A 12,079-nucleotide genomic window follows, 5' to 3' on the forward strand; every position below is an offset into this window, starting at 1 on the left:
TGTTGGTTCTGGAATTGAAACACAAAATTGGTATAATCACTTTTTTTAAAAATAGCAATGGACACTTCACTTTTTCCAAACTTTTCACATTTTTGATAAGTGCAGATTCTTGGAAATAACACAATATGTAAATTTAATACATTTGGAAGTTGTATTAATATTAGTCAAATTCAATTTCTTTGAATTCTAAAATATCAAGAACTAGAGAATCCACAAATCCTGAGAAAAGACTTCCTTATAACTATTCTACACCAGTACCAACTGGAATCATTCTTAAGAAGATATTTATTCAGATTATGCTGTATACATCTAGCATGATAATACCATCTTTAATGTGAGGACCACAGCTTTATAATTCTATCATTTTAAGTGTGTAATTCAAGGGGTTTTAATAGAGTAACAGGGTTATACAACTATCACCAGTATGATGATGTTCTAATTTTAGAACACTTTTGTCTCCCTTAAATATTTTCCTTTTCTAAAGGAAATATCTGTTCACAGCATGAAGTTTTGGCAGAATGCAAAGAAGGAAAACCACTTCTAGGCTTCTTCTAAAATACAATCACTTTTTTAAAAATTGAAGGACCATTGGTTTACGTTGTTGTTGGCATTTTGTAAATAGAGATTCTCCCCTTGCCCCAGATTCAGTTACCGTAACACCCACCAGCGAAGCACCCATAGTCCATCGTGCTTGCTCCCCACTTTGTCCTCTCCCCGCCCCCTCTGAATGCCTCAGGTCTATGGTCAGCTTCCCAGGGTTAGTTGTTAAGCTTCACTTATCTCATCCTTTGTTTGGTTTCTCTGTATTCCACATATAAGTGATACCATTCGCTTGAAATGTAGTCACTTTAAAAAGGCGTTTTGTGATATTTGCTTCTGGTCTTTTGTGCATGTTGTTTATTCAGTTGATATTGTAAAATATCGTAAAATACATACAGTTTTGTATTATTCTCACATAACTGTTTATGGCGCTTTCCCTTATTAATGTAGTACCTTCATAAATAGTTTTAAAGGCTACCGATGCTTTCAATAAAAGGAGCACTTTCAGAACCACTCACCTATTTGAATCTTTTGGTTGTCAGCAATATTTCAAGAGTGTGGAGAGTGTCCCTTAAATATTTTTGGATTTAAAGCCATTCCCATAGTTTGCGAAGGTGCCCAAAGTGGAGTTACTGACCAGAGGGCACAGCCATGTCATAGCCTAGGGTATTCTGCCCCAGATTTTCCTGACTGCCATGATGTGTGTCTGGAGAAGGACAAAGAGCAGGACAGGCATGGCCCTGGTCCTCCTGGAGCTGGGGGGCAAGTAGGAAAGACTGAGAGTTATACAAGCATGATAGGTCCTAGATGGGGAAGTGTGGCTGCAGAGGAGCACGTGACATGGGTCCTTTGTTTGGGGATGTTGAGTCTGAGCTTTGAAGAGTGAGTTTCGAGAGGCAACAGAAGACATGGTGGGTTTGAGGGGCTGAAGGGTGGGCAGTTGCTGGAGCATAGCGGGTGGGGTGTGGCAGGAGTGTGAGGTCACAGGTCAGACTCCCTGAGAAGTTTGACTATTCCGTAGGCTCTCGGGAGCCACCCCAGGGCTTTAGACAGGAGCATGACCCGATTAGATTTTTATTTAGGAGAGAACTCGGCCTTGCAAAGCCTGGATGGGGGGACCAGAGCATTTGGGTGGCTGTGTGATTGCTAAGAGACACTTCAGAGAGTCTCTGCTGTAACCACATTTCTCTGCTGCCTTGTGTTTGGAGGCTGAGGAGTCAGAGGGGGAACTGTGGGCACTGGCTGTATCGTCCTGCTGGTGCTTGGGAGCGTGTGTGAGGCCAGTGTCCTTCCTGAGGGAGCGGCCAATCTGTGGGGCATGGACGGGGTCTTCCATGTGTGGAGGGGTCTTCCTCTTCCTGCACCGGCACCCCTTCCACTGTCTTTCTCCTTAGGGTGACTATCCCTGCTCTTCGGCTCCTTCTCTCAGCCTTGTCTGAGGCATTACATAAAACCAAGTGCTCTCAACCGAAAGAACCGCATTGTCAAAGTTGTTCAAAAGTCTGCCGTCTGCAGCAGATGGCCTGCTGACATTCACAGGCTGTGTTTTGAAAATGCATCTGCTTTCCCACATTCCTGCCGTCACATTGAGCATTATTAATAAATGTTTGCTCCCAAACTGGTGCAGTGGGTTGCAGTTGGGAGGTGCATCTTTCTATTAACTGGTTTTCTGTCCCCCCAAAAGTGTAAGTATATGGCTAAAAGGGGTGCCCCACCTGGTTACAGGGTGACTTCAAAAGTTGAGTCCCGGGTGCAGCAACCCTAGAACGGGCTGTTGGCTGGTGCCTTGCTGTGGTCCCCCCAAGTCCGCTGCCCTGGCTGCAGAGCATCTCCCTTTGTTAGTGACAATTGACTTGAATAATCCTGGGCTTCATCTGGGCTTTGACCCAGCATTTTTGTGATATGAATCAGGTGGACTTAGCCAGGAGACCTCACCCTGGCGTGTTTGTTTATTTGCCCACAACCTGGGTCCTCTGGGGTGAGTTTCCTCGACTTTCTGGTTTTAATTCATTTCCTTCAATCCTACTCAGTTCAGTCCGGCCAGCAACTGTAGAGAATGCAGTATGTTCTCAGCTTGTGATATGGCCTTGGGGTTACATAGATCAGCAAAGTGAGTTCTTAGCTCTTAGGGGACTCACAGCCCAGTTGGGAAATAGGATGGCTAATTTAGCAGTGCTGATGGGTGTGTAAGGCTTATGTGTGTTGGATGCCTGCTTTACCAGTCCTCTTTGAGTAACTTAGGGCAAATGACTTTGCCTCTTTTAACCTCTATTTCCTCACCTGCTGAAGGGACATGAGACTGGCTTGCTGGCTGGAAGGATTACTAAGGGCATCAACAAAACCCTGCATGTGAGAGTTGCTGACCTGGCCTTGGATGGGTCTAGGTCCCTGGAGGGAGGCTGCATTTCATGGGACCCCCGCAGCAGCTGCCGGGATGGGCTGTGTGGATTGAAGTCAGTGTAGCATTGCCCTCGTGTTGACTCCTTCCTCTCTCCCTTCTCTTTCCAGCCTGTGACCTCATGACCCAGGGGATTTTGGCCTTGGTCACATCCACCGGCTGTGCATCTGCCAATGCTCTGCAGTCCCTCACAGACGCCATGCACATCCCACACCTCTTTGTCCAGCGCAACCCCGGGGGGTCACCTCGCACTGCCTGCCACCTGAATCCCAGCCCTGACGGTGAGGCCTACACCTTGGCCTCGAGACCACCCGTGCGCCTCAATGACGTCATGCTCAGGCTGGTGACAGAGCTGCGCTGGCAGAAGTTCGTCATGTTCTACGACAGCGAGTACGGTGAGTTTGTGTGGGGGCAGGGAGGTGCTGAGGCTCTGGTGGAGGCCTGACCAGGCTGGGAGGCCCTCATGCTGGCAGATGTGTGCTGCAAAGTGGGCCAGGTGTAGACAGGGGCTGGATATCTGAGCTGAGTGGGCCTCAGGGTATAGGGCCCAACCTTGAGCTTTGTGAGTGGGGAAGAGCTGCAAAACAGATCTGTAGACAGGCACTAAAGTTGCCTAGCAACGACTCCTTATCATGACAGCTGAAATTTGAATCATCTTAGAGTTTTCAATAAAATATTAATAAACTGCTGGCAGGGATCCGAGGGGATGCACGCAGGCAACAGTGGAGGTCGGCCAGCATGGGTCCTCCCGGAAAACTCCTCTCCAAATATTGATTGCCCCTCATACTGGATGGGAGACCCAGCCTTCCTGGCTTCTTGTGTCCCTCTATTCTGACCTGCCCTCAGATTTAGGATCTCAGGCAAAAGTCATGGGAAGGACACGCTGAGTATCATCAGGTCAGGCTGGGGTTGTGTGGGTCTGGGTCACTGGGCCTCCATGGCTGGACGTGTCTTCTTTGAAGATTCCCATATGAGAAAAATCATAATTTGCTAGTTAGGCAACCAGAAAAATGCCTTTAAGAAATGACTTTGGGTTTTCTTATGGCTGCTCTGTAAAAACAGACCAGTCCTAGATTGGAGATAAAATGGTTTCTAGATTGTATGTTTTTTTTTTTTTAAACTTTATTTTGAGATCGTTGAGATTCACATGCAGTTATGAGAAATGATACAGAGAGATCTCATGTGCCTTAACCCCAATGGCTTTATCTTACCTAACAGTCATACAATGTCACCAGCAGGATTTCACCTTGACACAGTCCACAGGCCTTGTTCATACTCCAGGATTTATATGAACCAGGGTGTGTGTATTCACTTCTGTGTGGCTTTGTCACGTGTAGATTTGTGTGGCTGCCAGTTACGTTATGGAGCAGTTTCTTCATGGGGATCCTTGTGTGACCCTTTTCTATCCACAGACACCCTCATCATGAGTCTTTGGGGCTGGAGAGGGTCGGCAGCCTCATAGCTGGGGCCAGGATGGAATGGGGTGGGACCTCAAAAGTCCTGATTTGTCTCTTGGTGAAATAATTCCTTTGCCAAGAATGTAACTAAGAAGAGAAACCAGCATATGTTTGCATTTGCCTAAATACTCTGCTTCCCTAAGACTGGAATGTTGTCTTCAGCTCTTGAGCAAATATGCTGTTTGGAGTCTTCCAGGAGGAATTGAAAGAGCAAACAGTCACTGTTCTGAAATAAAGATGAGGTGCTGATGGGGGTAAGGGGAGCTTGAGACTCCCGGGCACATAAACTGGACTCTGTCCAGGAGCTGCCTTCTCCCTCCCACTCCCGCTCAATTCCTGGCCCTGGAGAGGAATTGGAGGCCATGCCACATCCCGAGGAACCCACAGGGCATCTCTAAGGGGCCTGACCATCCCCTGAGAACTCTTTGTGGTCTGTTATGAGGCCAGTCTGTGAGGAGGTGTGACACTGCCAGGGCTGGAGGATGCTATGATTCAGGGTCTTCTCACCCTATCTCTCCCTTCTGCTCTGGTCTATGGAAATTCTTCAAGCCTTTTGTTTCTCCCCGAGGCTGGAAGGTGCCTTTACTGGGAACTGCTGTCACAGGAGGTAGGTGCCAGCTCTCCAACCTGCCCACCCTGTCTGGACTCCTGTAATTCTTGCATGCTGAATGGCAGCTGATGACACTAGCTCATATTCTGCTTTCTTCTTATTGCACCCAACCCCTACTCAGCTTAAGAATCAAGCATTCGGGGCCTCCCCAGTGGCGCAGCGGTTGAGCAGTGGGTTGCGAAGCTGCCAGCAGCTTCTGCAGCGCTGGTTTGATCCCCAGCTGCTCCCCGGCCACCGGAGGAGGGTCCCACATGGCGCGCAGACCTCTCCTGCCGCCTGCTGCTCCCCTGCAGCAGTGTACTTTGGTCCTTCTGCCCGCTCTGCTTCCTGCTCTGACTCTGGTGAATTCTCTCACCCTCCCGTGCTTCTGACTGTACCCAGTGCTTGTATAAATAAATAAATAATAATAATAAAAAAGAATCAAGCATTCAAGGAAAGATACCCTGATCCTCTTCCTTCCACCTATCTGCAGCCTCCTTTTTCATGGAGATACGTCCTTAGTGATATGCTCTCATAGGCACATATATCCTTATCTCTGTCTGCTCCTGGCTTGTCCTGACACATCCTTGTGAACACTGTGCTCCCACAACAGGAATGTTCAGTTCCAGGAATGTGGGCAGTGTGGTACTCACTGCTGTGTCCTTACTGCTTAGCCCAGTACCTGGCACAGAGTAGGGCGTATTTGGATGAATTGACTTATTTATGAGGACAAGGAGCTTTCAAATAATTTTCACACAAGACAAAGGACAAATTGAAAGCCAAGAGTGCTGGATAGTCTGGTCTCCTAGATAGGGGAAGTGGTCTGGGAAGCGGATGTTTCATTCTACAGACATAATGTCCTACCCCTCTCCTCTTCCACCCAGAACCTTCAATCAAAGCAAAAGGCGTGTTCCTCTTTTCTGACATGGACTTATTTTCTATTTTCGGAAGGGTTGATGTCCATTTTCAGCCACACTGGCGATTACCAATACTTCCATAAAGATGCAGAGTAACCTATAGCTTCCCCCTGGTGGACCATAGCAGGCAACTGGTTGAGCAACTTGATTACTGTGTTGGGATAGATACTGAGGGTCTATGTGGGTGCAGCAATAGAAAACTCCATGAGGCTTCCGTGGTACAGGGAGGGATGGTCACACATTGCCATATTTGCTAATTCTGATCTACGAGGTAGGGCAAATCCATCAGGCAGAACCTCTGTATATCAGACTGTTGCTGTCCACGGTGCTGATCCACTTGATTTTAGACTTTCTGGAGGCTAGACCTTTTTCTTTGCATTCTGTGTAGAACTTCAGCCTTTGCCCTGGCCATTGGTCCTCTGATTTGGCAACCTTTGAAGCCATATTTATGCCCTAAGACATTCTCTGTAAAACTTTAACCATCCTGATTTCTGCTGCTTGTTCTGGTCATGTCCAATCTCTGGGTCATTACAAAATGTCTTGTGTTAAGTGAGCCAAGGGAGTGGAAGTCCATATGCGATTTGATACAGCACCCCCAACCCCAAAAGTTTGAGGTGTGGGCACTACCTTGGCATGGTTGACTTTGGCCTGTCAGAGGGCTGTGGTTGGATTTACATTGCTGATATGTCCAAGAAAAACGGTGCCTCCAGAAGTCCTCTGGGCCCCTCCTTCATACCACCACTGTAGCACTAGCTGCAGATGAGCCCAATTAAAAAGCAAATTGAGTGTAAAGACTATTTCATTCCTTCCAAAGTCAAACAAAAGTGGTTTGGGGATAAAATGGCTTTTTTTTCATGCTTATCTTGACGTATCACTACTCTATATACTATTTCATTTAAGCCATTTGACACCTCTCTGAGGTGGAATTATTGCTGTATTTTACAGATGAGGAACATGAGACCCACTTACTTAGCCAAGGCATCATCCTATTTCTGTAGTCTGGAGTTTCCTAGGCTCACACATTCTTCTGCTGTCCGCAGTCAGGCAGAGTTGATACTAAGGAGGAGAGGGTATGGTTTGGAATGGATGTAACATGCCCTGGCTGGTATGGTTAGTCACTGTAGTGAATGTCAAATGCAAGGTGCCACCCTTTGCTGGGTGAGGTTTGAATCTTCTTGCTTGCCCCCCAGTTTCCCTTTAGTCCTAGGACTGTCCTGCAGAGTCTGAGGACTGGACGTGTAAGATCAGAGGTCATACAAGGGTCAGAGAAGCAAAAACATAAGCACTGAGACAACTTGGAAGAGGAGCAAAAGAGAAGTTTGTATATGGTTTACAAAATTCAAGATGTGCCATTTGGTAAAGTTCCATTGAAAATACTCGTGTGCTTGTTGTGACAGCGAAAAGAAAAATAAAAGAAGCTGACGTGCGGGAGAGGAAATCTGTAACATTAAAATACCAAAAGTTTGGATTAAACAGAACGAAGAACTTTCTGACTTACCACTTCAAATTCTGGGATACATTTGTGTGTTGGAGATGTGGTGGGTGATAGAAGCTGCAGCATTTGGATGAGGGGTGTAGTTGTGATGGGATCTTGGAAATCATTGACTCATCCATTCAACAAATATTCACTGAGTCCCTACCATATGCAATTATTTTGCTAGGCACTCATTTTAGACAAAGAAACCAATGTATAGAGTAACTTGGGTGAATTTTCCCAGGGCTGAGATGGAAGTCAGGACCCTAGGACTCTCCTCCATTGTGTCTCTGGGATATGGTGGTGTCTGCTTGGCCTCTGGGCCACCTTACAGATCTGGGAAGGATTGAGAGCTGGAATCTTACAGAAACAAAAGCTTGAGGCTCTGTATAAGTGACCATTGTCTGTTTGTGCTTGTTTTCAAGTTATTTAAAAAATGAAAAGTTATATACATTTGTTTACAATGTATATGCCAAATTAAAAGAATGATAAGATGAATCATGAACCCAGACAAAAATGTGAAGGATCACTTATGTGTCTTTTTTTTTTTTAAGATTTATTTATGCATGCAGGAGCTGGGATACAGGCCAGAGACGTGGGGGGTGAGAGGACCCAACAGAGATAGAGTGGGGAACAGAACAGGCAGACCAACTGAAATACACTGCTGAGGGGAGCAGCGGGCGAGTCAGGAGAGATCTGCCTCGCCATGTGGGTTGCTCCCTGGCTGGCCGGGGATTGAACTCGTGCTGCAGAGGCTGCAGATTGCTTCATAGTGCAGTGCTTAACCCCTTGTGCCACCAGGGAGGCCCCCTTATGTGTCTTACTCCTATCATGTCCTCTCGTCCACGTAATTCTCCTGATTATGTGCTCACCATTCCATGCTTTTCTTTAAAGTTTATCATTCAAATGTGACCCGTTTGTGTATCTTAAGTATGTGAAATAACACTTCACTACACTTTTGAGATTGCTTTTTTCACTCAACATTAGGTTTTGAGATTCACTGATAGAGGGGGGTTTATTCAATCATTTTTACTGCTGAATGGTATCACCTGATTTATTATCCTTTTTATGTTTTGGATATTTGGGTTCTCTTGGAAATAATGCTGATTAGAACATTTTTGTTTTGCTGAAAGAACATTTGTCTTTTGCTGTTCATGTGCAAGTTGTTTGAGGTCTACCCTGAGTAGCAGAATTGCTGGACTGTTGGATCTATGCATGTTTCACTTTATTCATCATTCCAAATTGTTTCCAAAGCATTGCTACCTTATTTACACTGCCATCTGCAATGTGTGAGTTCTCAAAGCTCCCTAACATCACTAACGCCTGACATTTTTTTCACTTTTTAGGATTTTCCTGTGAAATGGTACCTTTTAATTTACGTTTTCCTGATAACAGAGGAGGTTGATCATGTTTTCATATATTTATGGGCTATTTTTATCTCTTATGAAGTGCCTATTTACAGTTTTTAATTTTTAGTTCACTTTTATACTTAAACTTTTTCTTTGCTAGGTTAAGAGTGGCAAGTATCTTCTTTTGGTTAGTTGCTTGTATTAATGTATAGAAATTTTTAGTTATATTGTTGTCAAATGTTTTCATCTTTTATATGATTAACTCTTTTCCTTCTATCATTTAAGAAGTCCTTCCCCATCTATAACACCACATTGTGACAGCCTTTTCCTGGTCTCTCTCCTTTTAGACAAGTGATTTCCCAAAGCTTTTTGGTCACATGCCCTAGCAATTAAACATTTGAGTACACCCACTATGTGTATTTTTGTAAATTATATTGATCTCTGACATTCACAAAAAATAGAAAGGATGATATACACGTGTATCTATCTACCTATGTATTTTATTTGTCTGTTTCTTCCTGCCCCACAGTGGATCATCTCAGCTTTCATAACCTCTGTCATATATACCTCACTTTGGAAAGCATTGCTTTAGGCAATGTGTCATCAGCCTTAATTTATTCATCCTCCACCCCGCCTCCATCTGTAGCAACATCTACAATGGGCAGGGACCATGCTAGAGACTGGCACAGTGAACAAGGGGACAGGATCTTGTTTTCCATGGAGCATACAGCCCAGTGGGTGAAACAATGTCAGAGAGTGATAACTGCAACAAAGAAAATAAAGCAAGTAATGTGATAGAAAGAGATGGAGAAAGACTGTGGAAGTGAGAGGGAAGTCACACTGGATCAGGAGAGCTGTGAAACCTCTGTGAGCTGCATGATGAGGAGGTCACTATGCAATGGTCCAGTGGAAGTGTGAGTGTTCTGGGCAGAATATCAAATGCCAAGGTCCTGAGTCAGGAAGGAAGTCCAGTGTGAATGGACTGTAATGAGTTAGACTGTAATGGAGAAGTTAGATGTTCAGACTGAGGAATCCATTGCATAGATGAATCTCAGTCACATTGCTTACTGATTGGGTAGCCTTGGGGCTTAATGCCATATGCTGTCTGCATTATGAAAGGAATTATGTAAAGGACTAAAAGTAAATATATAAAACATCAACATGAGTTAGAAGTCTGCCCAGCATAGAGTAGCAATGAATGGCAGCCTTGGTGTCTCTCCCTGGCACAGAAGTTCTGTGCCTCCTGGGCCTGTTCAGCTTTCTGTCCTGCTCGTCCAGAGCAGCTGTCACCATGCCTGGATTATTGGAAGAGCTCAGTGAAAATTTAACAAATGAATGAACTCAAAACTGGAAAAAGGCTATCAAAAATCAGTTTGCTGAATAAGTCATAGATATTTTAAACCAATTTTTTTCTAATTATAAAAATAATGTGTATATCCTGGGAGACATTGATGCTTTAAACAAAAATGGGACCTGTCCTACACACTCCCCAGTACCTATTTCCTACTTCACATGTCTACTGTCAGAGGCAGAGGAGCTGACAGGCTGAGGATGTAGGCTCTGATGAGAGACTGCCCAGGTGTGCAGGTGCCTCCACCATCAGCCGCTTGAGGTCACTTGCCCTCTGCATGGCTCCATTGTTTATTTTAATAACAGGCCTACCTCACTACAGTAATATTCTGAGGATTGAGTAAGACAATATAGAAAGCCTTGGAAAGGCTCAGGATGTGGCACCACTGACCTAACCATTTGTTAAAGAGTTGGCTACTTCTTAGGTTTTATTGTAGTATCACCACTAACACTATCCTTACATGATTATTATCTGAAGAGAAAGCTCTGAAAGCGGCATTGGCAAATCAAAGGCTATATGGATTTTAAGACTTTTGACACATTGTGTTAAACAGTCCTCAAAAACCAGGTGTGGACCCCTTTCCTCAAATCTTTGTTTACCCTGAATACTACTAGCCTTTTAGAAAATCGTTCCCAGTTCATTAGGGGAAAAAGCAGTGTCTCATTGTTTTAATTGCCTTTCTTCACTTTTAGGGGATGTCGAACAGTTTTTCTTTTGTATTGGTTCTATTGTGAATTGCCTTTTCATGTTTAAGAGGAAATCCATTTTAATAATTAGAGATGGAAGAATAAGTGGCCTTGAAGTGAATATCCGACCTGGGAAGGGTCAGACTGGGCCAGCAGGACACACATTGTGGACTCAGGCATCTCTTTATCTGTGGAAAGTCCTTCCCTGCCCAAATGACAGAAAGGTATTCTGCTGAAACCTCACTTTGCACTGATGGCAGATGTTGCCTTTCTGGCTGCATGTCCACAGGTAAGTCCTGGCTGCCTGGCTCCTGATGCCAGGCTCTCTCTCCTTGAGGCTGTGGCCCAACATGCTCCCTGACACTGCTCCTCTTTGAAGTAGCCTTGGGGTTGATCTTGTTGTTGGTGATGCTTGTATAACCTGTTGTTAGTGCCTAGGGAAAGCTTCCTGGAGGAGGTGACTTATAAGCAGGGGCCTAAAAGACTAGTAAAAGTTAGAACAAGCAAAGGGCATGAGAAGAGGATAGGAGGAGTGTCCCAGGAGAGGGAAGAATATGTTGGAAAGTCTGGAGGCAATGAAGAGGGGGAAAGAATCATATGGCTAGATTGTAGGCTATGGTCAGGAATGATACTGGCACAAATTGGGCTGATCAGGCCTTAGAGGCCTCGCTGATGAGCTCAGAATCCCAGGAGCCATGCTTTGCTACTTGTATTTTCCTTGCCCAGTCCAGAGTTCTGAGGGCAGACATAGGACTATGGGGCTTTTGTCAGAAGGTTCTGATCCTTTAGCCACATGTGTCCAGACTCACTGATTGCGTATAAACCAACACACGGAGAGGAACCATGAAGACTGAGGATAAACCCGAGTCCAAATCAGAGGCAGGTTCCCAACTTCCCAGATAACCCAGGTATTGGTGAGTGGCAGCTCACGTCTCTGCCACCTTCCCTCTGAGCTGAGTACTGTGCAGGAACTTTGGCTGTGTCAATGCACAGCATGCTTACAGCAACCCTTGAGGGTTTGTACTATCCTGTCTTACACAGGAGGAAATGGGGGCCTAGAGAAGTAGGGGACTTCCTGTAGGTCATTTTGCTGGAGAGCAGAGAAGCAGGCTGTCCAGGTTTGATTCCCAAAGCCTAGCTTTCATAGCCCTGCTCACAGCAAAGCTGTGGGGAGCACACACCCAGGTAGACTCTTTCCTTAATGCATGAGGACTTATCCTAGAATTATAGGTAAAGACAGAAATTACCAACTTAAATGTCCACCTTCAGCAAATTGGTTAAGTAATTTAATGGAAAACTATGGTTTTCTGTGTATTAA

The 12,079-nt window shown here is 45.1% G+C and overlaps 1 protein-coding gene across 1 annotated transcript in view; it reads left to right on the plus strand.

Moving 5' to 3' along the window:
* Nucleotides 1-12,079, plus strand: part of GRID1 (glutamate ionotropic receptor delta type subunit 1) — a 598,797-nt gene that overhangs the window by 122,683 nt on the left and 464,035 nt on the right. Inside the window, exon 3 of the mRNA XM_054690113.1 lies at nucleotides 3,049-3,333. Coding sequence (XP_054546088.1) covers nucleotides 3,049-3,333 — 285 coding nt within the window. The remainder of the gene's footprint in view (nucleotides 1-3,048; nucleotides 3,334-12,079) is intronic.

Source organism: Talpa occidentalis, unplaced genomic scaffold (genome assembly GCF_014898055.3).
Source record: "Talpa occidentalis isolate TD23 unplaced genomic scaffold, MPIMG_talOcc4v2.1 talOcc4.8, whole genome shotgun sequence".
Taxonomy (NCBI): domain Eukaryota; kingdom Metazoa; phylum Chordata; class Mammalia; order Eulipotyphla; family Talpidae; genus Talpa; species Talpa occidentalis.